General features: G+C 40.6%; 1 protein-coding gene across 3 annotated transcripts; it reads left to right on the top strand.

Annotated features, from left to right (window-relative positions):
* Positions 1-59: 59 nt before the first annotated feature.
* Positions 60-24,585, top strand: RCBTB1 (RCC1 and BTB domain containing protein 1). Of its 3 annotated transcripts, none has more exons than XM_036387532.2 (12): positions 60-129; positions 6,256-6,426; positions 7,259-7,409; positions 7,850-8,016; positions 10,603-10,761; positions 11,838-11,945; positions 12,869-13,011; positions 15,765-15,955; positions 19,046-19,172; positions 19,625-19,776; positions 20,402-20,532; positions 23,473-24,585. In XM_036387532.2, exons 2-12 carry the CDS (start codon positions 6,283-6,285, stop codon positions 23,611-23,613), a joined length of 1,614 nt encoding a protein of 537 aa, XP_036243425.1. In that variant the 5' UTR covers positions 60-129; positions 6,256-6,282; the 3' UTR covers positions 23,614-24,585. The 3 variants fall into 3 exon arrangements, with proteins under 3 accessions (XP_036243425.1, XP_054374517.1, XP_036243435.1); XM_054518542.1 differs by lacking the exon at positions 60-129 and adding an exon at positions 524-622; XM_036387542.2 differs by lacking the exon at positions 60-129 and adding an exon at positions 771-785.
* The last annotated feature ends 488 nt before the right edge of the window (positions 24,586-25,073 follow it).

The following is a 25,073-nucleotide window of genomic DNA, read 5'->3' as shown; positions in this document are numbered from 1 at the left end:
CGCGCGGCCCCGACGGCCGTGAGGGGCAGCGCGAGCGGCGGCGGCGGGCGGGGCGCGCAGGGGCCGCGCCGGGCGGAGCGGGCGCGGGGAGCCCGCCGGGAGCCCGCCGGGAGCCGCCGCGGGCACCGGGTGAGGAGCAGCGCCCGCCCCGCGCCGTCCCGTTAGCGCGCCGCGGGCAGCGGGCGGGCAGCGGGGCTGCGAGGGTGGCTGTGCCCGTGCGGAGCAGGGAGAGCGAGGAGAGGAGGAAGGGAGGGAGAGAGAGAGAGAGAGACGGTCCTCGTCGCCGCAGCTGGGCTGGGGTGGGGACCCTCACCCGCGTCTGTCTCGCCGCCAGCCAGTTTCCCCCTCAGCCTCTGCAAGGCTCCTACTGCACGTCCTTAACACTCTGTGGTCTTACTGATTTTTTTCTCCTTTATTTTCCTGGTTTGTGGTGTTGCGGTTTATCCTTCCCTTTTGTCGCCGGCTTCCTGGAGCCTGACTGAGGTACCCGGCTGGTCGGGGAAAAAACAAACAACCCAGGAGCAGGAAAAACTCAACGCTTTTTGTTCTTCCTCGCCCGGCTTTCTATGAATATTTACAGCGTTTGTTCGGGTTTTTAACGCACTTCTTCTAAACTGAAGGGGTATTTGCTTTGTTTTGTTTTTAAAGGAACTTGCGGAGTTCCAATTTAGGAAGCTCTTGTAAATGAACGCTAAAGGAATATTTGCCTGTTTTATAAGGAACTTGCAGGGTTCTGATTTAGAAAGTTCAAGTGACCCGTTTGTGTTGTCCTCTACTGACGGAAGGTAAAATGGGCTTAAATCGTTCCGACAAGGGGTGGGATTAAGAGAAAAGGGTACAAGGCATCATAAATGGAAATGTGCTTGGAGCACAGGGTATTTTAGGAAAACCTTTAGAAGCTGTTGGAAAGATGCATTCGTTCTTTAGTGCCTTAATATGAATGTTTCCCCTTGAATGCTTATCTCTCTATATGTCAGATTGGAAGACAGGCATTGCTTTAGAAGACGTCCTCAGTGAATGGATTTGATAAGTTGCACTAATGTTTTAGCGTAGGAAAAAAAAAAGAAAATAAGGCAAAGTGTGGTTGTAATTGCAGTTTTGTAATTGGAGGTTTGTTATGGTGGGTGGATGGCAGTCACCCTCATAAGGGTGGTTTCCTGTGGCTAAGCCAGTCATGTTCAGTAGCATTCACGTGTATGATGGTGCTCTTTGCTTGCTTATCTCTCTCAGCTGGTTACTCAAAGCAAACAGGAGATCTGGTTGTCAGCCCTTGGATCAGTAGTTCTTTCCTCCCCTGTGTGGCTCATTAAGGACATCTGAAAATAAATTGTGTAGAGGTTTGGAACACATGAGTTTTGCCATAGAAATTTTGCTTCCTGTAAGGTCCAAGGAAAGTAAGTTAGGGCACACTTTTTCAGGGTGTGCAGGTCTCTTCATTAGCAGGGGGAATGCCTCAGTTGCATCCCTTGGTTCATACATCTACTTAACATCAATAGTATTGTTAATATAATGATAGTATATAGTTTCTCTATTCCTTCTCAGTGCCAAGATATGAAATCAAAAAAAAGGAAATGAAGACTGGGGGAAGACTGGCAGGACGTGAAGGATTTGATTCTTCCTTGGTTAAGGTGTACTTCCAATTAAAAAGGGATTTAGTGTGCCAGTCACTCTGCGTTGTTCTAAAGCCAGATATCCCAGCTTTTGTGTTCTCACTGCTGTTCATAATTCCCAAAGACAATTAGGAAAAATGAAGGCCTGAGCCTGCAGTTTTTCTGTGCAGGAGTAGGTCTGCCTAGCTGGAATAAGCTGCAACATTGGAGCCTAAGGAGGGAGTGAAACAAACAAACGTGCAATTGTGTTCCAGCAGCCTTTGCAAATAAGGGGATAATCTTTGAGGAGTTAACTGTAGGTTTTTTTTGTCCCGAGGACAATTGGTACTGTTTTCCCGGTAGGATGTTGTGTTAGGCTATTGTTCTATCCAGCGTGGATTTATTTAGCTGAACTATAAACTCTGTAGAATAGTATCTAAAATCATTTTAACAAAGCATTTTGTAAACGCTGCCTTTTTTTTTTTTAAGGCAGGATTCATGTTTGTCTTTCATGTGCCACTGTGAATCGGCTTGCAGGCTTTTTATTTAGTAAGCAAATTACTGAGGAGATGAATGTGTAGGCAGCAGATTAACACAGAATTTTTGAGGTGCCTATGATTCCAAAAGTGTGTGGCTTTTTAAATTGTGAGCAGATGTAAATGTTTTTCCCTTAATGTTGGTGCTTACCCTGAGGTCAGTTTCTTTTTCGTCGCAATATGGCCAGTTCAGTTTCCTTTCTTTTACAAGCCGCCCTTTTTTGCTTATTTTTAGCCTAAGTGAAATTCAAGGAGTGATCTCTGTTTCTGTTTGGATACTGAGGTTGTTGGATCATTTTGGAGATGTCAGAGCCGTGAGAAGAGGTGTTGTTGATATAAACTCCCTCTGCTGGTTCATTTTGCAGCAGAAGTAAAGCTTTGTGTTGTGTAATTGTCTACCTCTGCATCATGCAGCAGAAATTAACAGTTGAGAGGTGGCACGCAGTGTTTCTAAAAGCAATTTGGGCAGCCAGTTTAAGCTCAGGGGTTTTATACTCATAAGGTTTTTAAGTGCAATTAACTTAAGATCTGGGTGTTGATACATAATGGATACTCCTCAGAGCTGCTGCTGCCTTGTTGCACACAGAATCAGAGCAATAGCCTGAAGCTAATATATTGAGAGAGCTATTAGCATGCAGATTAAAATACCTTGGCTGCTCGGGGCTCCATCTGGTACATTTGCCCTTACAAACTTCTCAGCTGAGGTGCAGCCCTTGCACGGTGTGTGATGTAGCAGGGTCCTGTCAAGAGAAGTAAATAACCTTAGGTGTGGGACTGACATTCTGCAGGAAGGGTGAGGGAAGGACGCTGGATTTCTTTGTGCTTGTGTTTGTGGTGTGATGTCTGGAGTCTCCTGGATCATCTGCCTTTCATGGCAAGGATTTGCCCAGAAGAAACTTCCCTCACAACTGTCCCCACCAGATTCAGGCAAATGTTGTGCAGGGATGAAGCGTGAGTGTAGTTGGTGTGAGGGCTCAGTCATGGTATCACAGAGCATCTGCTCTTTTGGGAAGTGTGCATTATGTCCTACAGGATGCTGGAACCAATTTGGTTTCAGTTTTGATAATAACGAGTAACTTTACTGACACCTCTGTTTACAGTCCTACATTTAAAAATAGATTTCTCAAATACTTTTTTCCTCACTTGTAGAATTTTTTTTCCTTCCTGTGACTGCCAGAACTTTTATTGGACAACTGGGAAATTGGCTGAGGTTATTAAGGAATCTGTTTTTAGAGAGAAAAAGGTGGTGCTTCTGCCTAGGTGGAGTATTTGTTTTCTGTGGAAAATGAAGAATAAATAGTTAAATCAGCTTTCGATGCACAACTACAGTTAAGAAACAGTAGTCAGTGTATAAGGCCCAGAACTTTCAGGTTTGTGTGTAATTTCTCTGTTTTGGACAAAAGGATAAAGGAAAACAGCTGCTGTTGCTGCCACAGAAATGTTGAAAGCCAGTGATGATAGGTACTCCAGCAAACAGCAGAATCTCAGGACGGTAGTTAATATTTCAAGAGTAGGGAAAAGTGTGTCTTTGAGGAGAAGCAGTACATATGACATAAAAGACAATATGTTGTTTGGTTGGTTTAAGGATTTTTGTGAACCTTTGTTGGTTGCTAAATCCTGGATAGAGTTTAGGATTGAGATTTATTTAAGAAACAGATTTACCAGTGGCAGATGAGTTGTCCTTAAGAACCTTTTGAGGAAAACCCCTGAAATAACTGTAGAAATGTAGTAACAGCTGAAATGACTGAAAATATACAGCATGGTTTTGGGAAAAGCAATATTAACACCTGTTAACAATTGTAAGGACCTTCACCTGTGGATGGAGTTAATTGCTCATATCTCCAGTTTGGGAAGTCTCATGTGCTTGAAAGCTTTTATCTATTGATATTAGTTTGACAAGATGTCAGGTTGAGCTGTGAGGTGTGGGGAGTGCAGCATAAGTTTTGGAAGTGCTTGGAAAGGTTTTGTCAAAGATCAGTGATTAACTGAGTCATACAGAGCCGAAGAGAAAGAAGTCAAATGGATTAGAGACCTAGTGCACAGATCAGGAAGGGAGAGAAAAGGCAACACATATTACACTTATTAATTTTAGAATAGATTTGGTTCTCTGGGTGCTGTAAAACTTGTTATTCTGCCAGAGAATATCCTAGCCAATTTACACCTTGTCTTCCTGTCTTCACAGGTTATGTTGAAAATTACTTCAGTGAAGAAAATAGTTTTCTTAAAATTCAGGTTGACTCGTTTGTGCCTTGGCAGTTGTATATTACATGAGGCAAGTTAAATAGGTGAAGTCAGAAGGGACACTTCCTTGGTCTGCTCAAAAGAACAAGTAATTGCTGCCTTGTTTTAAGTGATTGATAGTGTCATATGTTAAAAGACTTGACAAGGTGAGGTGACAAATCTTGGCAGCTAACTAGCCTGTGCTTGTAACTGGACTAGAAATTAAGAAGGCTTAAATGCATCCAAACCTGTTTAGCTTGTAGAATGTCCTACGCCTTGCCATCAGGTAGACTTCGAAAAAAAAATAAGCTATTCTACAAATAAATCTATTATGTATTTGCTCTGGAGATTTCAGATGTTTTCAAGACCTGCTTCAAATCTGAAATAGAGAGTTAAGTCAGGCTCTTAGTAAGAGATGTCTGTAGAGCAGAGCTGGGTTTATTGGATCAAAGTTATGGAATCTGATAAGGAAGCAACCCTGCCTGGTTTTTGTGTTAGGGTTTTTTTTTTTTTTAATGGACATAATTCCACAGTGACCTCTGTGTTTCTCAAACTTCATTTTCTTAATTGTTATTATTGCTACTTTTTTTAAACTCCCTTCTTCCAAAAAAACATCTGCACTGAATAACAGTTGACTGCTGTTGTTAAATGGCTTTCTGAAGCCCAGTCTTGGTTGTCAGCACAGTTTGAGAACCAAGCATCAGAAGAAGAGTGGAGAGGCTGTGTTTTCACTGTTATCATACCTGGTACCCAGGCACCATCAAGAGGCCTGGGTACTTGAAAGCAGCCTGACTTGAAAGCAGCACAGCAAAGAATAGGGGGATTGGGTTGCACTGAAACAAAAAATGAAAAGGAAAGAACTAAGTGTTGATGAGAGGATGGCATCTGGGTAGAGACTGCAATTCTTATCCATGGAAAAATTCCCTGCCTCCTTGGCTTTTACTGTTTTATGGTGATTTGTCTTGTCACTGACATTCTGTGGAATTCTTCACCTAATGCTCTCCACATTTCACAGAACTTGCTGATAGCCCTGGGCATGGATCATGGATTGTAAGCTGCAGAGTCCCTTCAGGGTGTGGGCGATGTGATGTGCAGGGTTGAGTGCCTCGATGAGCTCTGGATGTTTGTGCTGTCAGCTTTGCTCCTGAGCTGCTGCAGTCATCCTGAGGAAACTGGGAAGAGGGAGCACTGGAGAAGAATGGGTTCTATATGTTTGTTTTCATTGGCAAACATCTCTATACCCTGTCATGTTTCCAGCTGTTAATGTGATCCACCTGGTTTCTAAGTAACAGATTATGGCAATTTTACTTAATTGCTGTTCTCTGATGTGTTTCACTGCCTAATTGCACAAGCTCATGCTTTCCTGCTCTCACAAATATTTTTTGACCATAACAGCTTTTGATTACACAAGAGATGGCAGATTTGGGTCATGTTCATAACAGCTCCATCCTTATTTTTATTTCTATGTTTCACATATATATCAACTGCTTGCTTACATGGCATTTGTAACTTGTAAGATTACAAAAAACTCACAAGTGAAAATTTTATAAATTGGAATTGCAACTGAAATTCCCTTTGAAAATTCCCTCAGAATTCCACTCTGCCACCAGTGGATATTTGCTAAATCACAAATTTTTACTAAGTTTGCTTGTTAAAGAGCAGACGTTTAGCTGTATTGAATATAGTTTACTTAAATACCCTGTTAAGGACACAATTTGTTTTTTCAGTGAGGAGCTTTTTGTTCACCTAAATACATGGAAATACAATTCCATATTTCATACAGAATAGAATATTTACTTTCAGAGCTACCTGTCTTTTCTCCATGTAAAGGAATTTCCCTTACTGTCTGTTAATGAAAGCGCAGAATACTCTTTTTAATAAGCTTTTTGTTTGTGTTTTTTTTATTGCAGCAATGTCCTCTTGCTTGTAGAGGCGTCATGACACACAGCAGCATCATGGTGGACGTAGGCAAGTGGCCAATATTTACCTTACTTTCCCCCCAAGAAATTGCTTCCATTCGGAAAGCGTGTGTGTTCGGGACGTCGGCCAACGAAGCCATTTACATCACGCACAACGACGAGGTGAGCTGCCACAAGTGCCTGCTTTCAGAATGGCTGTAGATTAGTAGCTTCTCAAAAGCATTATGTGAAATCTAAAATGTGGTGGATATAACATTTGATTTTTTTTTTCTTAAGTTTTGTGTGGGGACAATATAAATGGACTGTTAGAAGACTTTCACATGGCAAAGGCCAGGATGGATTATATGCACTTTGGAAGACAGGCAGAATTTAAAAGAAGGTGTGGTAGCTTGAAGTTAAGTGCAGACAGGTATGAAGATAGAAAATGAGGTTATGGCTTGCTAAGTAAAAAATACCGTGAAAGATTCTGTAGATTTTAATGATTCAGAAACTCTTTGAGTTAGCATAGTGCTGCTCAAAGAAAATGAGACAGGTGTTCTGGGATGTATTAATGGGAAGGTTTCTGGTAAGACTGGGTAGAGAAGGATTTTTTTTTCCCCAAAGTCCTATCAATAGTGCCTGTAGGATGAGCCTCCCACAGTATAGCTCTTTACATGCTTATGCATTATTTGCTATTTACAAACTGCTTTTAAAAGAAGGTGGTGGCTTCCCCTTTTCAGAATTTCAGACTTCTTATGATTTCAGACTTCAGTTCCTGAAAATAAAAATAAAATAAAAAGCTTAAATTCCAGGACTGTACAAATCTGAATAATTCAGTTAACATCCAAAATGCCCTTGTGCAGCCTCTTGAGATTGTTAATTTCCATGCAGGATGTCTCTGGCCCCTGGAGGTCCAAGATGAAACTCTGTCCCTAGTTAATGAAGACCTGAGCATTACACATCTGTGCATACCTGAGCATAAAATATTTGAAATGAGTATTCTTTTGTTTTTCAGGTATTTGTTTTTGGACTGAATTGCAGTAATTGTTTGGGAACTGGAGATAATCAGAGCACAATAGTACCAAAGAAGTTGGAAGCCTTATGTGGAAAGAAGATCTCCAGTCTCAGTTATGGAAGTGGACCCCATGTTGTTCTTTGTACTGAAGGTAGAAAATTAACATTTAGTTAGAAACATAAGTTAAAGATTTTAAGCTAAACTTGCATTTAACAGGAATGGATTATAGTGTAATTGTATTAACTTGTTAACTGGCTAACGTACACTAAGAGGTTCTTGTTGGTCTTAAGTGGAAGTAAATGGATTTTGTAATTGCTAAAGTTTCCATTTCTACTATGTTGAGGTTGTAGCATTTTACACTGTCACTTATGATGTACTTTGTCTTACCTGTGCACTTCCATGTATTTCCACGATCTAGAGGATATGCTGTGATGTATGAATATAAAACAAAGTATATAATTTTATAGCATACAGATGATTCTTCTAATAGTTTGTTAATTTCAATTTCCTGTTGGTATTTGATAATTTCTTAAAATTCTGTCTTAACCTCCCTGAAATTTTTAGTGGTTTTCATCACAAATATTTTTGCAGATGGTGAAGTGTATGCTTGGGGACATAATGGTTACAGCCAACTTGGAAATGGCACAACCAATCAGGGCATTACTCCTGTTCAAGTTTGCACAAATCTCTTAATAAAGAAAGTGGTGGAAGTAGCTTGTGGCTCTCATCATTCCATGGCACTCTCATTGGATGGGGATGTAAGTTGAAACCTGTTCAAATCTCTTAATCTCCTTGTTGAAGTGAATAGTGGAGGTGACCTTGCAGTTTGAACTTCTGTTTCTACAGTGTAATTACAAATATAACCTTTTCTCTTGCTATCTCAAAGTAAGGTGTCCTTTTCTTCAGAGCAGACTTGAGAACAACAAAAAAAAAAACCCAAAACCAAATTACTAACCCCCCCTGCCAGAAAAAAAAGGAACCCCAGAACCTTATTCCCAGAACAAGGGAAATACAACTTAGTAAACTTTTGTGTTTCTCACAGGGGTGAGACTAGAAAGATGTGCCACTTAGAGGTGAAGTAATGGTTTTTGAGGTGCAAAATGTTATTTATTTGCTTGCAGTTCTCTTAGTTAGGGGGTGTGTTGAATTTGTATTTACTGGGTTAGAATTTAGTCTTTTTCTTGTAGAAATGTCTTGCATTTCTACACTGGTACTGCAGAAGAATGTGGCTCTGCACACCTCAGAATACCTTGTTGTGTAGCTAATGAAAGAGCACTTGGTTTATATCCAAGTCTGCTTCATGCTGTTTGTTTCAGGCTTCAGGCTATGTGTTGTGGGAAACACATCCAATTAGTTTCCAGTTATGCAGATTTGACCAATGTATGCACAGTGGAAAATCTGGTTTCAGCTGTGCAGTAATAAAAGAAAACCTCTAATTTTAAAACCTTTTGACAGTGAAAAGGGAAATACAGCTCTTCTCATCCTGGTAATCTGAGCATGTCTGTGTTGTGGCCCAGTATGGAATAATAGTGCAACAGTAATACCAAGTATTTTAAGGGTAAAGAGAGATTAGGTTAAGTGGTCTGTGTTTTATCTGAAAGAAGAGCCTACACTTAGGAAAGATTTTGTGCTGTCATGTTTGACTTGGTCAAAGTGTAAAGCTTGGTGAGCATGCAGGGAGGAGAGGACATTCACACATTACTTACACTAGAGGTGCCAGCTGCTGTGTGGTAGCTGCCTGTGCAGGCCAGACTGTTTCTTGTCATAAATGTGACATGCTTGAAATCTTAGTTGAAGCAGGGAAATTTCTTCGTGTTGACCATGGAGCTGGTGTTTGCAGCTGGCTTGCCCAGTGTGGCTTGTTAATGTACTTTAAATCCATCCCTGGTGTACCTTGCAGTAACTTGGTCTGTTTGTGCTCTGAGCTTTTACCAGAACTGAGTGCACTGAAAGCAGCAAAATGTGTTAAGCAGCTTTATAGAAAGATTTGGCTGCCAGCCCCCCTTGTGTCCTAATAAACCTGAAAAACCTCAGGGAGACATTGAAGTTGGAAGTATTTGTGGAAATACCTGGCATAATTGGTTGGTATGGTTCAGTGCAGTTTTAATGCAGTGCAAATTTAAAAAAGAAGTATTTTAATGATAGAATTAAAGGAATGCAAACATTCATGCTTCTCTGGCATGTCCTTTGGCATTTTGATCTACCTTCTGAGATTCTCTACCTAAGTATTTCCTGTTATTAAAGTTAAAGTATTTTATGAGGCATCTTCAAATATTCAGTAGGAATCAAAGATCCAGCATTTAGAAGTAACAAAAAGCAAAGGACTGATTCTTTCTTTTGTTCATGTTATTCATTGTAAATGAGTTGTGTTGGTGGTGGGGGGTCTTTTGTTCTTGTCTTTGGTGGGTCGGGGTTTTTTTTTGGTGCTGATGGAGGTGTTAGTTTTTAATGACTCTTGGTTTGGTGTTGCAGTAAGCAGCTTCTGGCACCAAAGGATGTGTAGGTTTCTCATGAGGGTACCTGTCAGTGTGCTTGTACTGCCAAGCATGTCTGTGGAAGGTGTTTCCAAGAGGCCAAACTTCTGAACTGGATGAGGCACCAGAGAATGAACCCTCAGAAACAATTTTACTCCAAGCTGTGGGCATGTATACATGTAATAAAAATTGGAGGCACCAAAGCCACAGAGTTATAATTTTTTTTATACCAAACTACTTCCCTATCTTCCTGACTTTCAGATAACAGGAACTCATATTTTTGCTTGTATTAGTACTAGTTTGCCCCAAGAAACTTTAAACTGACAGAAATTGTGGATTTTTTTTGTTAATGCTGCTGTGAAACACGAACTGACAAAACCCTGCTCTTTCACAGCTCTTGAAAGATGCAGAAGAGGTATGATGAGTGTCCAGCAATAAACCTGGCTTAGAGTTCTTTGAAGAAAACTACATAGCTCTAAACTGGGGAGTTAGTGTGTCTGGGAAATAAATGATATTCTGGCTTGCATACCTTTTTCAACATAATGAAATTGTAAAGACAATCACTATGCTCTTTGGCTTACAGTCTGACTTGTATTTAATATGGAAATATATTCCTTTTGTTTTTTGTTTTAGTCAGATGCTATCATTCTTTTGCAATAAGTTGGAAAAAGTGCTATATTCCTATTTGCTAAATGAGTCCTAATGCTGTTTATAATTTTCTTCTATTGAAAAATGAACTTTAAGCATTTTAGCTTGTTAAGTAGGATAGTTTACCCAATCCAGTGCTGCCTGTGGGAAGATTATCTATTGCTACCATTACTATTATTAAGCTTTAAACTGTGTGGCTTTGTTTGTTTGTTTTATGGACAGCTGTACGCTTGGGGCTACAATAACTGTGGTCAAGTTGGATCTGGATCTACAGCCAACCAGCCAACTCCTCGCAGAGTTTCCAACTGCTTGCAGGGTAAAATTGTGGTTGGCATCGCTTGTGGCCAGACCTCCTCCATGGCTGTAGTAAACAATGGTGAGGTAAGTGCTGCTGCTGCATTCCCTCATTCTCTGTCACCTGAGCCCACCAAGCTGGAGTCTGAATATGGAGAAATGCTGGCAGGGAGGGCTCAGGTTAGGGCTGTTATTGACAGAGCTATCCTGGCAACTTCTGTGAGCCAGCTGCAGGAAAACACTGCGCGTGACTGGAGATGCAGTCTTTCAATATTCCTTCTTATGGCAAAGACTGTATTGGAACACAATTCTTACTGAGTCTGCAACTGCAAGAATTTGAACAGTTGTATTAACCATGTTTGTCTTCATCTTGCAAGAGATTACTTAACATAAGTTACGTTAAATTGTTTTAATTCATTATATTAGTCTCAGTTTATTTCTTTAAAGCATGCACAATCAAACAGTTAATTTTTCTGCAAGGATACATTGGCTGATCCTGTTTTTTAAACACATTGCTTAATTACCAGCAACAAACCCAAGGCGTTCTTTTGAACATTGCCCTCCCATTGTGCAACTGTTCCATTTGACATAAGTTTATGGTGCTGTCTTGCTTTTAGGTATGAACTGTGACCTCTATTTTACTTCATTTCACCAACCAGAGGGTAGTATCTCCTTGTGAATGGAAGGACTGCAAAGTCCCTGAGGCTGAGATGGGTTTTCATTGTCCTTATGTGTGTCCTGGTCTGTGTCCACTGTAACAAAACTAAAGGAAGAATTAGAGATAAACTGGGGACTTCCATATGAAGTGATCAGTTCATCAGAATAACTTAAAAAAAGGAAAAGTAATAAGGGAAAGGATGGTGTAAAAGTCAGTGTTGATGCTATGGGAGAGATTTTGGTGTAGTGTAAGTTTATTGCCAAATTCCTAGTACTTCAAAGACATGTTTTTTAGCTTCTTTAAAAGGTAAATGCAGGGTGGAGAAGTTGAGTGCAGTAAGTCATTGCAATTTACTTAATATCTTTCAGTCTTCTCTGTATTGCTCTTCAAAAAGCACACAATTTTTTAATAAGTACTTTTCTTGGCTTGTGCTTGGATACTAAGTCTTAAGTGCTGCGTACTCCTGGTGAAGAGTGGCTTCGTTTTGTTTTCCTTGTGCACTCAGGTTTATGGCTGGGGTTACAATGGCAATGGGCAGCTCGGGCTGGGGAACAACGGGAACCAGCTGACCCCGTGCAGAGTGGCAGCGCTGCACAGCGTCTGTGTGCTCCAGGTATGCCCAGCGTGGAGGTGAAAGTGCATTCCTGCTGCTAGCTTCTGCTGGAAACCTCTCTTTGGAGTATTACACCTGCTTCTAGATTTCACTAGTTCCAACGCTGAATTTTTTTTAGCTACACTGAATTATATTTTGCTTATACAACATGCAAGTAAGCTGTGAAATACTTGATTTGGTAAATGCTTGGAAAGGTTTAAAGTTAGCTACTGTAACTACTAGTGAATTATGCAGTTGATACAAATTGCATACTTGTTACAAAATTAAATGAAATGTGCTAGTTAAAGACAAGGGGAATCAGATGTTCAAATTTGTTCTAAGTATTCTAATTAGTCCTTTAGAAGCAAGGGGAGAGGAAAGATGAGACGTGGTGGTGGGTTTGATTGTTTGGTGATTGGATTTAGTTTGGTTTGTTTGGATTTGGGTTGTTTTTTTTTTTTTTCTAGCTAGAAATTAAACTAAAATTTGGGATTTCCTGGGTTTTATGGAAGGTTCTATAGAGTTGAATGTGGTAAGTTGCGTTGAAGGGTTGTTGGCTGTTGAACTGCAGCTCTCCTCATTACAGAGTACTCATACTGTATTCAGAATAATCCAGCTCTGAAATACTTTCAGAGCATTGCAAGATGTGATGAAGAAGTTCTGTGTTCCTCATGTGCAAAGGAAGCAGGTAGCATCTAGGGAGACTTGTCTAGTGTGCAGTAAGTTCCTTGGGAGCAGCCAATGCAATTAATGAAGCTGGGACTTCGGCAGTACCTACAGCCAACATAGCTCGTGTTAGCTGCCAGTACTGAGAAGTATCGCATTGTGGTGCTGGGTGCAGAGTGCCTGAGATACTTACCATGAGCTAGCCAAGGTAATGTGTGCGATATTTTGTTTCTCATTGTGTTTGGTCCGGGAGTAACGCTGTATACATTTACTTACAGATTGCCTGCGGCTATGCGCACACTCTAGCACTAACAGATGAGGGCTTGCTCTATGCCTGGGGAGCTAACACTTACGGGCAGCTGGGGACTGGCAATAAAAGTAATCAGCTCAGCCCTGTGCAGATCATGATGGAAAAAGAAAGGTAATCTTGCTCAAGCTCTTTCTGGGTTGATAAAGTCTGAGCATGTGTTATGCGGTCTCTAGCAGTGGAAGCATGCATGTGTAGGGCTTGGTGGATTGTTTTTCTGTTGCTGATGTTAAAAATATGGGAAAGGATGGTAACTTATTGTTTACAATGAGTACTGAGTGCTTTTTGCTTCTGTAATGGTTATTGAACAAACTGTACTTTGCATTAGCTGATACTGAAGGAATAAGTGTTACGCTATTCTGTATATTGTTCCATTGCTTAAAACTGGAGATATGAAATCAATAAACGAAGCCATGAATTGAAGCCTACATTAAAAAAAGAAAAAGAAAGTCGGGAGAAAGGAAACACCACCTTTGCAAGAAGTGACATGTGAAGAAAAACAATTTTTGAAAGGTTTAAAATAGTCCACCATGAAAATAGAACTCAATTTGCAAGGTTGCTTGAGCTAAGGACAGTTAGCACCCATATTTATTACTTGTACCAGTTAGTAGTTTGTAGTTTTTTTAGTTTCCTGAACTCATAAAAGAATGAAATTAACCCTTGTCAGTCCTCTTTCATCACCCTTTCATCGTCCTCATATTTGGGGCTAGCTCTTTTGCTGCTCACCTACAAATGTGGGCCTCAGTCCCATTCTCTGGGCCCTTGTGTGTTTTCTGGGCACATTAATGTACCTTGTCTTGGTCTATAGATCTCTTAATTTTCAGTCTCCTCTTATCTAGGAAACACTTCTGCTTTTTCTCCCCCATTTGGGAAGTCATTCTTATTTTTTGTTGTTTCTCACACTTCACATTTAAAGCTTCATAGTATTGAGAATGTTTAAGAGCTTAAAAATGGGGGTCAGAGAAAGAAGAAAGGAACTATCACAATAAAAACCACTGCCGTGGGGCTGGTTTGTCTGTGAAGGAACTGACACTAGTGAAGGAAAATGAAATGTTCTTTAAAAAGCAGTGAAAGAGAAATGTGTACATTTGCAGATAGATCAGCTTTGTTTTGTTAGTGATTTATTTCATGAGTAAACTGTTGTCAAGGGGAACTGTTGCGTTCAGAACTGTATGTGAACCCAAGCATGGGGTTATAATAACGCTGGCATTTGTTCAATGGATGAAGGAGGGGGAAGTACTATAGAACTTCTGCTTGGGATCTAAGGGAGAGATAAGTCACTTGAACTTACTCATCTTGCTTGACTTGGCTCCCTTGGAAACAGTGCTAAAAGTGGGTGAGCTGTCATTTCCCATGAAGCACATGACTGCTGCTCCTGATCTTTTCGTTTATGTAATTCTTTTGTCATTTATATTTAATGCTGGCAGCAGTTACTTAGGAGGTTTCATTTGGTGCTGTCTTGAAAAATACTGCACATACAGATGTAAGGAATGTTCAGACTTCATTTAGTGTTAGCTCAGAGGAACAGCTGTGAAGGTCATCTTCCTGAATTTTGGTGTTAAATGCGTGGTTAACATGTTACCCTGTACATGTACTGTAAGCATGTGTACCATAGGTGTGCTTTAGTACTGCTGTACTGCTGAAGTGTTGTATAGTCTGTAAAAAGAAGAATCTGTTCTGCTAAGAAAAGAAGGTTTGGAGAGGGAAGAAGTTCAGCTTGATAGCTGTGATAAAAAGTGAGTTGTCCCTAAAATAAATACTCTATGGTGTGTCTTGCAGAGATGTTGCATAGAGGTTCATAAGTTGACAGTACTGTAAAACAAGCAATCAGTTTTCTTTCTGCCAGAAATTATTGATACATATACTGAAAGTGATGTAGACTCTTTGAGTTTTGTCTTGAAATAATTTTTGCACTTTAAATATGAACGTTGTGCTGAAACTTTTTTTTTGCCTAAAAATCTAACTCTTCATGGGCATTGTTCTGTAAAGGAATACACATTTGTGTGTGTGTATTCTTAGATTGCTTGGAAGGATATTTGTTGTCCTGGTTGATGGGTTTCTGTCACAAAAGCATGAAATCCTCTGATGTGTTTTTTACCACAGAGAAAAAACAGGAAAGCATAGCTTTTATTTTGAACTTGGGAACCCTCCCTGTTTTACTTATCACATGCACAGAAACTCTGGCAATGTCTTTGTGGTGTTTTAATTGGAATTGTGTTCCTTCTCAGTTCTTGCAGTGTTTCAGATAAGAATCTAGGGATTGCCTGAGCAGCTGGAGAACAGGATAGATAAGTGAGCATCAGCAGCTTTAGTATTTTAAAAAACTGTGAGGTGGGTGAAAAGACTATGTAGACTTTATTTAAAAACAACCATAGCTCTTAAAGAATTCATTCCCCTCAAATGAAGCACTGTGTTTCACGTTGAATTTCAGTGTTGAGGAAAGTAAGCTTAACAGCAAAATAAGTCTGAAGTACAGGCAGTAGGTCAGAGCTCTGTTAACCTACAAAAATCAAGTTAAAAGGAGGTAGAAGAAATTTCTTCTTGAGAATAAGTTTCTGATTTGTGTTGGTTTTAAGGGGGAAAAACAAAACTTGTTTTTTCTTTATCCCCTTTTCCATAGTTATGAAAAAATAGGAGGCAAGTCAGTTGATAAGAAGGACATAGCTAAAGCAACATCTGATTACAATAAAATCGACAATCTGAAAATTTGATTGTGGGATTTTTTAATACCCGTTCAAGCAGTATCACATTTCTGCAGGACAAAAACCCAAGTGCAGGATTGTTGCTGCATAGTTTGATTGGCTGCCATTTTGGTGAGGCCTTTGGGAAGTGCTGCGAGTGCCTCACGGTGTTCCTTGTGCCCGCAGGGTGGTGGAGATCGCCGCCTGCCACTCGGCGCACACGTCGGCGGCCAAGACGCAGAGCGGCCAGGTGTACATGTGGGGGCAGTGCCGGGGCCAGTCCGTCACCTTCCCGCACCTCACCCACTTCGCCTGCACCGACGATGTGTTCGCCTGCTTCGCCACCCCCGCCGTCATGTGGCGCCTGCTCTCCGTAGGTGAGCTCCAGCTCCCGCTGTCCCTGTGTCCCTTGGTGATTGTACAGCACGCTGCTTCCCTGGCAGGCTTCTGTTTCAAGGAGGGAAGCTTGGCAACTCTGTGGCTAGTTGTTTCTTCCTTCTGCTTCCTTCTGCTATTTCAGCAGCTGGGGATCCAGGGTAAGGGTAACAAGGTTGTTTGCCAGTGTACATCCAAAGCCAACCCTGTTTTACCATTGCATGATGGAATATGGTGTGTGAAAAACGCCAATCACTCGTTTTTTAAATTTTTAAAGTTTAGTCGTAATAAAACGGTTATAAAAATAGTAATACAATTAGAGTAATAATAATTTGGACAAATTGAAATGGACAATATGAGACAATAGAGACAAGGAGTTATGATGTCTGGGTACCTTTTCTGGGCAGCATAACCCTGAAAAAGGACACCTGTTAACCAAGATTTTTTCCTCTTAAAACTATTCCTGCTTGGAAGATTACTCCTGAGGCTTGTTTTCTTTTGGTATCTAACAACTTTGGATTTTAAGTGTTGCCTGTAGCTTTTCCCTCATTAGTATTTGCCCTCCTAGGAGCAAATCTCTCCCGTGTTTTCTTGTTTTGAAAGTAACAGAATTCCAAGTTTTCATTTCATGAGATGATTTGTCTCAAGTATATTTAGTTTGACTATCCTTAAAGATGGGCAGACTTGTAAATAATAGTCCCTGTGAAACAAGACTATTTAATTGCTTTTTCTGTTGGAACTCTCTTCTTATATTGTCTTGGATTACTCTGTGGGGTGCTGTCTTTGTGTCCAACAAATAAGCTCAAACCTTTTTTCTTTATTTTCTTTGATCCACATGCTGCTAATTCTTATTTGACCCCAAATAGGATATAAAGGGCTTAGCTTGCACTTCCTGGAAAACATGAAGGTGTTTTCATGTTCAAAAAAATAAGGATGTTTCATCTTACATCTGCTGCCTCCTCAGTTCTCAAGATCTCTTAGGACACCTAATCTATTGACAACAGACCCTAATTTTGTTAGTCCCTGTATGGAATTGTTTTTGGGGAGCCATGGATCACATCCCAAGTAACCTCTCTCCAGTTAAGTCTCTCAGACTTTACTGTTGCATTTGGCTTGTCCTAACCCAGCTTCTCTGTGGTAACTTCTCATTTAGCACGTTACCACATTTGTAGAGGTCCAGGTAACAGCATCTCACCTGTAGGGGAGAACTGAGTAGAGATGCGACAGAGAGAGAAGATTAACTTCGAGCTGTCTGCTCCTGAGTAAATCTAAGTCTGCTTTTTATCCCATTTGTCACTTTCTCTGTTCTCTAATCCTCTGCAATATGTGCTGGTCTTGCTCTCTCTTGCCTCCACACTTGTGGAGGTCTCCTGGTTGTCCAGTCTGTTGCCTTTTGCTAATAGTGGGAGCTGTTTAAATGACATCTCTCCCTGGTTTCAAGTCCCTTGTTTTTATGAGGTATTCCCAGACTGGGTATAACCAGGTGTTTGACCTCTGTTACCTGCACTTTAATTCCTCTTAGCCTTTGGGGATTCTTCCCCACTTAGTCTGGCAATCTTACTGAATATTTAAATCAAAATAATTAGTTCTGTGAGCATTTTTAAATCTCCATTTTCCATATGTGTTTTCCTTTCCCTCCTGTTTTAATCACATAGGAGTAAACACTTCTTTTTTCTTAGGTTTTTTTTTGTTTGTTTGTTTGGGTTTTCTGGTGTTGTTTTGTTTTCTTAGGGAGAGCTAACTCTGTGTAAAGGTTATTGTTCTACTTACAGTTACAGTGTCCCTGCCAAAAAAATAAATCAGCCACTCAGGATTGGCTGTGGTGAAATACAAATTTGCAGGACTGAAAGTATTTGGAGTGAAAGCTAAGCTCATGACCTAGCAAAAAAAAGATCACATGAGCAAATGGAGAGGGATTGGAGCATGGCTTAGTTGGGCCAGAGGAGATTCAGTTTCTGTGAGTGATTCATGTAAGTCAGAGGAGTGCAAGGTCTTGTGTGGAACAGGTGTGGCTTGCCAGTTCTGAGTAGTTTGTTACAGCAGTATTTCTTCTTAAATGCAAAATAATTTAGTGTCCCTAATGGTGAAGAGTGGTGTGAAGATTATATATGGATCAGCTCTATACAGTCCTGTGGGTTGCATTCTGTTTAGTAGAAATCCATTTGTTTTTCTTTTCCATGCTTCAATTCTTAGAAGCCACTTGCTTTGAAACACACATTTAAGATGCATCAGAATAGTGGGTTAAATTAGGTTTTCTGAAATTTCAGAGGCCTTGTTTTACCAGAAGCCTCAGACAGCTTGTGCTGCAACTCCTGTATGATTTCTAGAGACACACAGAGAGTGTGTCTCCATGAGACCAGTGCCACAGGCCTCAATAGAGAAAACTGTGGTATTTCTGCTTTAATCCACTTCCAGAGCTGCTGAGGTTTTGTGTCCTTGGTTGTACCTTCAGCAGCACTGCTGCTGGATTTTGTGTTGTTATAACTGACTCATAAACTGAGTAATTGGTGTCAGTGATAGTTCATGTTAATGAGGCCTGGCAAAGACCTCATCAGCCTGCAGGCTGTATCCAATCTGCCAGCACAGAAGGTGACCATGTGGTGACCTGTTTTCTTTTTAGGCCCAGCTCACACCGTGTCAGTGTGGCTGGAGTGCTGTAGGCCCCTTCCCCAGGGATTTCAGGGGTGTTGCAGACTCCCATTAGCAGCACGCTGCAGTTCAGGGGGCAGAGCTAAGCTGAGCCAGCACTGAGCTGCCTGGAGGCTGGGAATCTTGTGGGTAGTGCCCACATGGAGACAGAGTTCTCCAGGTACTTCCCTTAGTGCTGTGCTGCCTCTGTGCAATGGGATGGAATGGGAACTGCTGACCATTGCTGCTTGTAGCTGTTGTGGAGCAGCCCTTCCCAACAGGAAATGCTACTGGATTAATTAATCGTTCCCATTTTTCTGCTTAAGCCAGTGGATCCCTGACACAGATCTGTTTTCCTTGACAACTCTTGGTTAAGCTCCTAGCTTTAGTTAGTGATGAGTATGTTCCATTTAAGATGCTCTTAACATCTCATTTTGTTTGTTTGTTTGAAATTGATTCTGTAGAGCATGAAGACTTTTTAACAGTAGCAGAGTCTCTGAAGAAAGAGTTTGACAGCCCAGAAACCTCAGACCTGAAGTTCCGTGTGGATGGAAAGTACATCCATGTCCACAAAGCTGTTCTGAAAATCAGGTAGTGGTTGTGTTTCACAGCTCTTATTTGTACAGAACAAGCTTAGGATATCATCAAAGGGGCAAAAAACAGTAAGAGGGAAGGAGGGACCCCAAAACCTGTAGTAGATAGTATCCATGTATCCACAATAGCTTTAAATGAAGTGATGGTAAAAGGGGGTCCACATTAATTTTTCACTGAGCCTGCTTTTCCTGGGATAATAAATTCTGTTAAGTTGGTCTGATTGCAGTGTATACACAGATGTTTCTGTAGCATGGGCAAAAGAAGAGTTTTATTTAAATGCATAATGAAGGCTACAGTGTTAGGAACCAAAATGTGGACTGCTGGCCCTGATGGGGCATGGTAAAATATTTGTGAGTATTGTAGAGTGCCCCACATGTGTTTCAGGGGGGACTGTAATGTAACATTTGTGTGTGTGTAGTAGTATTCCAGATGATGTCTCTGTCTCCTAGGTGTGAACACTTCAGAACCATGTTCCAGTCATACTGGAACGAGGATATGAAGGAGGTGATAGAAATAGACCAGTTTTCCTACCCTGTGTATCGTGCCTTCCTCGAGTACTTGTACACGGACAGCGTTGACCTCCCGCCGGAAGATGCAATAGGTACTGCTGATGGTCAGAAAGCAAAGCCAGAAAAACTGGGACAGGGCTTGCAGTATAAGTGACTAAATACAGGCTTCTAGTCTAGCCTAGAATGTATTTCACTGGTGATTAATTCAGCTGTCTTTAAAATGCTGTTGTAGCAAACTTAACTGCAGCAAAAATAATGTGTATTTCGAAGTAAACTATGAGCAGTTTGGTCAAGGTTGGGAGAGGAACTATTTCTCTGGGTGAAAATACTTGCATGCTTTACTAATTTGAGTCAGTTACTTTTTGGCATATGATCAAAGAATCTCAGTAGATCTAACGGGGAGGAAACTTGGACAGCAGAGCAATTACAACAAGCTGTAATTCAAGCCTATTTGTTGATAATAGTAGTTTTTTACTCATGCTATGGTGCCTGCCACTAGGTATGCAAGTTAGTAGGACAGCCTTCATATTTACAGAGATTACAGGAGTGCAGAATGAGGTAATAAAAAGTTCTTCTTTGCCTTTAATCTGCATTTTCTGAATAGTAACCTACTTGGAAAAATCACATTATAGAGATACAGAGCTTTGCAGGAGCAGAGAGGTTGAAAGAGCAGAGTTAATTTTACAACTGACTGATACCATGATGTTTTAATTGCAGGGCTCTTGGATTTGGCTACTTCATACTGTGAAAACAGACTGAAAAAACTGTGTCAGCACATTATCAAGAGAGGAATTACTGTGGAAAATGCATTTTCATTGCTCTCTGCTGCTGTCAGATATGATGCAGAGGTAAACTTCTAAAGTTCAATCTCTTAAATGGGTGGCTGCTTCCTGACTTAAACTATGGAGAAAAGCAGCTGGTTACATTTTCATATAAGCTCTCTTACTTTCGTTTAATTCTATTTGCCATTTTCAGAATTTGAGAATGTTGGACTTACTTCTCATGGCAAATACAGTTTTTGTATCTCATTTTTTATTTTCATTTTTCCCTATAAACCAGTACTGGGAAGGTGAACTAGTATGCAGATATCTCTGAGGATGGAAACACTAACTCTGAAACAAGGGGAAGGTTTAAACAAAAAGTAACATAATGAAAAGCAGGCTTTTAAGCCTTAAATTACTTATTTGTAAGGCTGTGTGTTGTGTGTGATGACATGGTGGTAGGTTGGGGATTGAGTGATTTGGGATTTTTTTTTTGGTTGGTGGGGTGGGGTTTTTTTTAGCTTTTTTGTTTTGTTAGGTACAAATACACTTCCAGTTTTCAGAGTAAGCTAATGAAGTGTCAGGATAGGAACTGCTTCAGGGGCCTTATAAACGTTGAAGACAGAGCAACAGTGTGTGAAGAGGGGAGTGAAACCTCCTCACTGTGGAATGTCTGACTTCACTCCTAGATCCCTAACATGCTGCTTTAGGAACTAATCAGGAAGTATTCCTGGGCTCGCTTTGGCTGCTTGTGTTCAGTGGTATTCTGTGCATTGCGTTGGCAACTTTACAATTGGTTGGTTTTGAACTTGCTGCTTGTGCTTACAAAGCAGTTTTTTGGTACTCAGTAAATCAACTTATTGCTTTTTCTTGTACCTAATTTCCAGCAGCTGGCATGCAGCTTGCCCTTACTTATTTCAGAGCCTTGAGGTGTGATGCTTGCTTGACAGACCTTAACCAAAAGCTGTGTTAGTGTCTGTCCTGGCTTCTAATCTACTGTGAATAGTGATGTCTTTGATAGAAGTTCATAAAAAATAGGAAGATTCCCATATTTTAGCCTCCAGAGATGGTTTGCAGGATGGGTCTTAGGTGTGTGATTGATTCTGCTTGTAAGGGCTGTAAGGAATCCAGACTTTGCCTCACCTGTACTCTGCCACACCTGTAGCTCCCTAGCCAAGTAAAGTTAGAACCGTAGGCTTCAATGCTACTTCCATGAGAGAATGGGTGATGCTGAGGGGTTGGGCTTCAACAAAAGTTGGGTTTACATGCTGCAATGCTGGCAGGGGGCTTGGAATTGCTTGGCTGATGTAGTTCTTTCAAGGGGATGTGTGCCGGAAGACAACACTTAAAAAGAAGCTGCGTCACTAATTTAAAAGACCTCCATGACATGAAACTCCTGCAGTTTCTTTTGGTGACTGACTGAAGGGGCTAAAATTAGGTCAGGGCGAGCTTCTTGTTGTAGATTTTAAAATAATCCTTAGCTGTACCTTGTGCCTTTATTCACCTAAGTCTATATTAAGTAGTTTGCTGGGAGCTCATCCATCTGCAAATGAAACTCAGCCTTTCTTTTTATACAGAACTTTAGATTTTTCCAGAGTTACTAATACTACAATAATTCTGTTTATTGTATGCTTCTGTTGCATTGACTTGGAATATAAAGTTTTTAATAAAGCAGTGCAAAATATTGCGATGTGTATGATGTAATTTTCTTTAAAATGCTAGTTAATTTTGTTATTAAAAAATACCACAACTGTCAGCGTTCAGTTCTAATAAGCTTGTCTTTTTTTGTTGCACAGATGCCACACAAGTCAAGATCTGCAGCTTCAGAATGCCTGGTTTTAGGCCAGGATATATTTTTATATTACTGTTATGTCAAGAACTGGCACTGGCACACACAGTTGCTCTAGTTTCAGTATTGACCTTAAGAGAAAGCATCAATATTATTCAGTCTTTCCTACATCATGGGGCTTAGAGAGTTTGTTTTGCCTTCCTGCAGTGCCCATCCTGCTGAGCAGCCAAGGAAGAGCGTGTTCTCACATATAGAGAGTCCTACAAACATCTGATAAAGAAACTAGAACAGTGTGGGCAGTTGCCCTTTTTTGTCAGGGCTGCAGCATCCTCCTTAGAGCAGCTTAGATCTGCACCACAGAGTAGATTTCCTCCTCAAAGGAGGAGTTGGAAATAATCTGAGTGGGAAGTGTTCTGTGGGGAACCTTGCACTGACAAGGACTGTGCCTTTTTTTGGTGCTCTTTAAGGCATTCTCTCTGTCTGACATCACCAGAGTGCAATGATGGTTGTGAGGCTTTGCTAATTATTACATGGGAGTCACTTCCAAGTAAACTCAAGTATCCAGAGCCCACTTTCTGCAAGGATTGCTGTGCTGCACTGTGCTCCAGTAGTGCATTTGAATCACATTCAGGAGCCCTGTGAAGTACTTTGTAGCAGAGATTGTTTCTAATGCACAGAAGGACCTTCTGCCTAATCTTTGCTGTACAAACTGTCCAGTCAGGATACACTGAGCCTGGAACTTCAAGGATCTAGCTAAGCCCTTCAAGAAGCAGGAAGGAAGTCAAGCAACCTTACAAATAATAGATTTGTTCATATTATGAAAGAAAAGAGCTGAATTTTCTTTATCCACAGTCTTGGTTATACATCATTACCCCAAGATCTCCTATTTACATTGGAGTTTCAAAGTTGTCAGAGAATGCAGATGAAACAAAGTGTGAGAATTTAAAATATATATTGCTCAGAAAAGCTGTTTTTTGTGACTGCTGCTATATAATGAGAAACAAATTTTGGTTACTTCCTGTTGTAGCTGCATTTTCATAGTGACATGTGGGTAGAATCATTATTTTCTGTTGCATTTACATAGTGACTGTTGGGGGGGAAACACAGAGCCACTGGGTGTGTTTGTCCAATTTGCTGCAAAAATAAAACATAAATAGGCATTTGTGCCTCAATGATATTTTCTGTGATTGAAAACAAAGATAACGTTTTTTCTTTTTGTTTTTTTCCCACCTCTTTAGGACTTAGAGGAATTCTGCTTTAAGTTTTGTGTCAATCATTTGACAGAAGTGACACAAACTACAGCATTTTGGCAAATGGATGGTCCCCTGCTAAAGGAATTTATTGCTAAAGCCAGTAAATGTGGAGCCTTTAAGAACTGAAAGAATGATGCCGTAAGTCGAGGTGTTTGTGGGGTTCTTTTTCCAGCTACAATGTAACTGTGTGGGTCCAGGCAGGTGTTTTGTGGTCTCTTCCACCACAGAACCTGAAAGGACACAGTGAAAACAAATGTTTTCAGTGCTCAAGAGCGAACTGTTGTAAAAATGTGCCAAGCAAAACACTCACTTGCATTTAACAAACCTGGATGGTGGATCCAGCTCAAGATTCAGGCAGAGAGGGAATGCTGCAGTGTGCAAAGGATTCCGGCCGGTGTTCCGGACTTGCCTTTCCAGCCTAGGAAATCTCCGTTCTAGCACCGCCTGCTCGTATCTCCAATTTACTGTCTGGGGTTGGAAAATAGTCTGGCCCGAGCCACTGAATGATGTCACTTAAATCATTAACTCCCTGGGATTATAGAGGAGCAAATGGCATGGTTGTCTCTTGCTGCATTTGCATGATTGTGAATGAATTGGCCATTTGCTGTGTGTAATTAACCAAGTGTATGCAGTGCTTCAAGTGTGCAAAAATGATGTATCTTCAAAGCCTCTGCAAGTGACTTCGAAGAAAGGAGTTACTAGGAAAACTAATTTGAAGTAAATCTCTATATTTGGGTATATTTTAATATAAGTTGTAATGTGTACTTTGTGGAATCTGTTCAAGCAATATTTATAATGCTTAATGGAAATAATTCCACTCTCCAGTGACTTCAGATTATATTGGTTCCCTCAGAGGGGGAAGGGAAAGCTGGGTGGGATTTTGCTTTTAATTATTGTCTGAATTTAAACTACATGTAATAAAATTACTTTTTTGTACCTCTTCACTAGCAAACTTTGGATTTTGAAGAACATTGCAAGCTTTTTGTGTTACATACAGCATCTTAAGTTGCTTCATTTAAAAAACTTCATCAAAACAACAAAGGAAAACCCAAATAAACAACAAATAAAGGCAAAACCCAACTTACCCCATACAATGAATCTTGCTGATTTCACTGTGCCTGACAAAATACCTGTGCTCTTGATTTCAGAAGTTCACAGATTTCTTTGTAGGCACTAATTTTAGACCTCAGTGGTTCACTCTATGGATCTGACTTTTTATACTAAGTCATCCTTAAGTGGCTGTAACCCTTCTGAAGGTAGGTATGGACCATCCTTATCATTCTTACTGTGTTTAATGACAGAGCTTGTTAATGCATTCTTGGTTTAGGTGGGTTTTTTTTCAGGCTGAGTGGCCCTCAAGTTCTGGCCATGGGCAGTAAACTGGTGATGTTTCTAGGCCTAGAAGGGCAGCAGACTTGAACTCTAAGCAATTAAAATTACTATTAATTTGTTAAATCAAGCACACCTTATCGTTCAAGAGCTCATTTTGAATGCTGTTCTTCTGTGCTTATCAATCCCCACCTTCCTACAGAGCAAGCTCAAGTGAGGAATTCCAAGTGGTCATGGAGAGAGTACAGCTGTTGTGC

Source organism: Molothrus ater, chromosome 2, assembly GCF_012460135.2.
Source record: "Molothrus ater isolate BHLD 08-10-18 breed brown headed cowbird chromosome 2, BPBGC_Mater_1.1, whole genome shotgun sequence".
Taxonomy (NCBI): Eukaryota; Metazoa; Chordata; class Aves; order Passeriformes; family Icteridae; genus Molothrus; species Molothrus ater.
This window is presented reverse-complemented; position numbering and strand designations above follow the sequence as displayed.

Coding starts and splice junctions, on each gene's coding strand:
- RCBTB1 (XM_036387532.2), top strand. CDS start 6,283: ATGACACACAGCAGCATCATGGTGGACGTAGGCAAGTGGCCAATATTT. Junction 6,427..7,258: donor ACATCACGCACAACGACGAG/GTGAGCTGCCAC, acceptor TTTGTTTTTCAG/GTATTTGTTTTTGGACTGAA. Junction 7,410..7,849: donor TGTTGTTCTTTGTACTGAAG/GTAGAAAATTAA, acceptor ATATTTTTGCAG/ATGGTGAAGTGTATGCTTGG.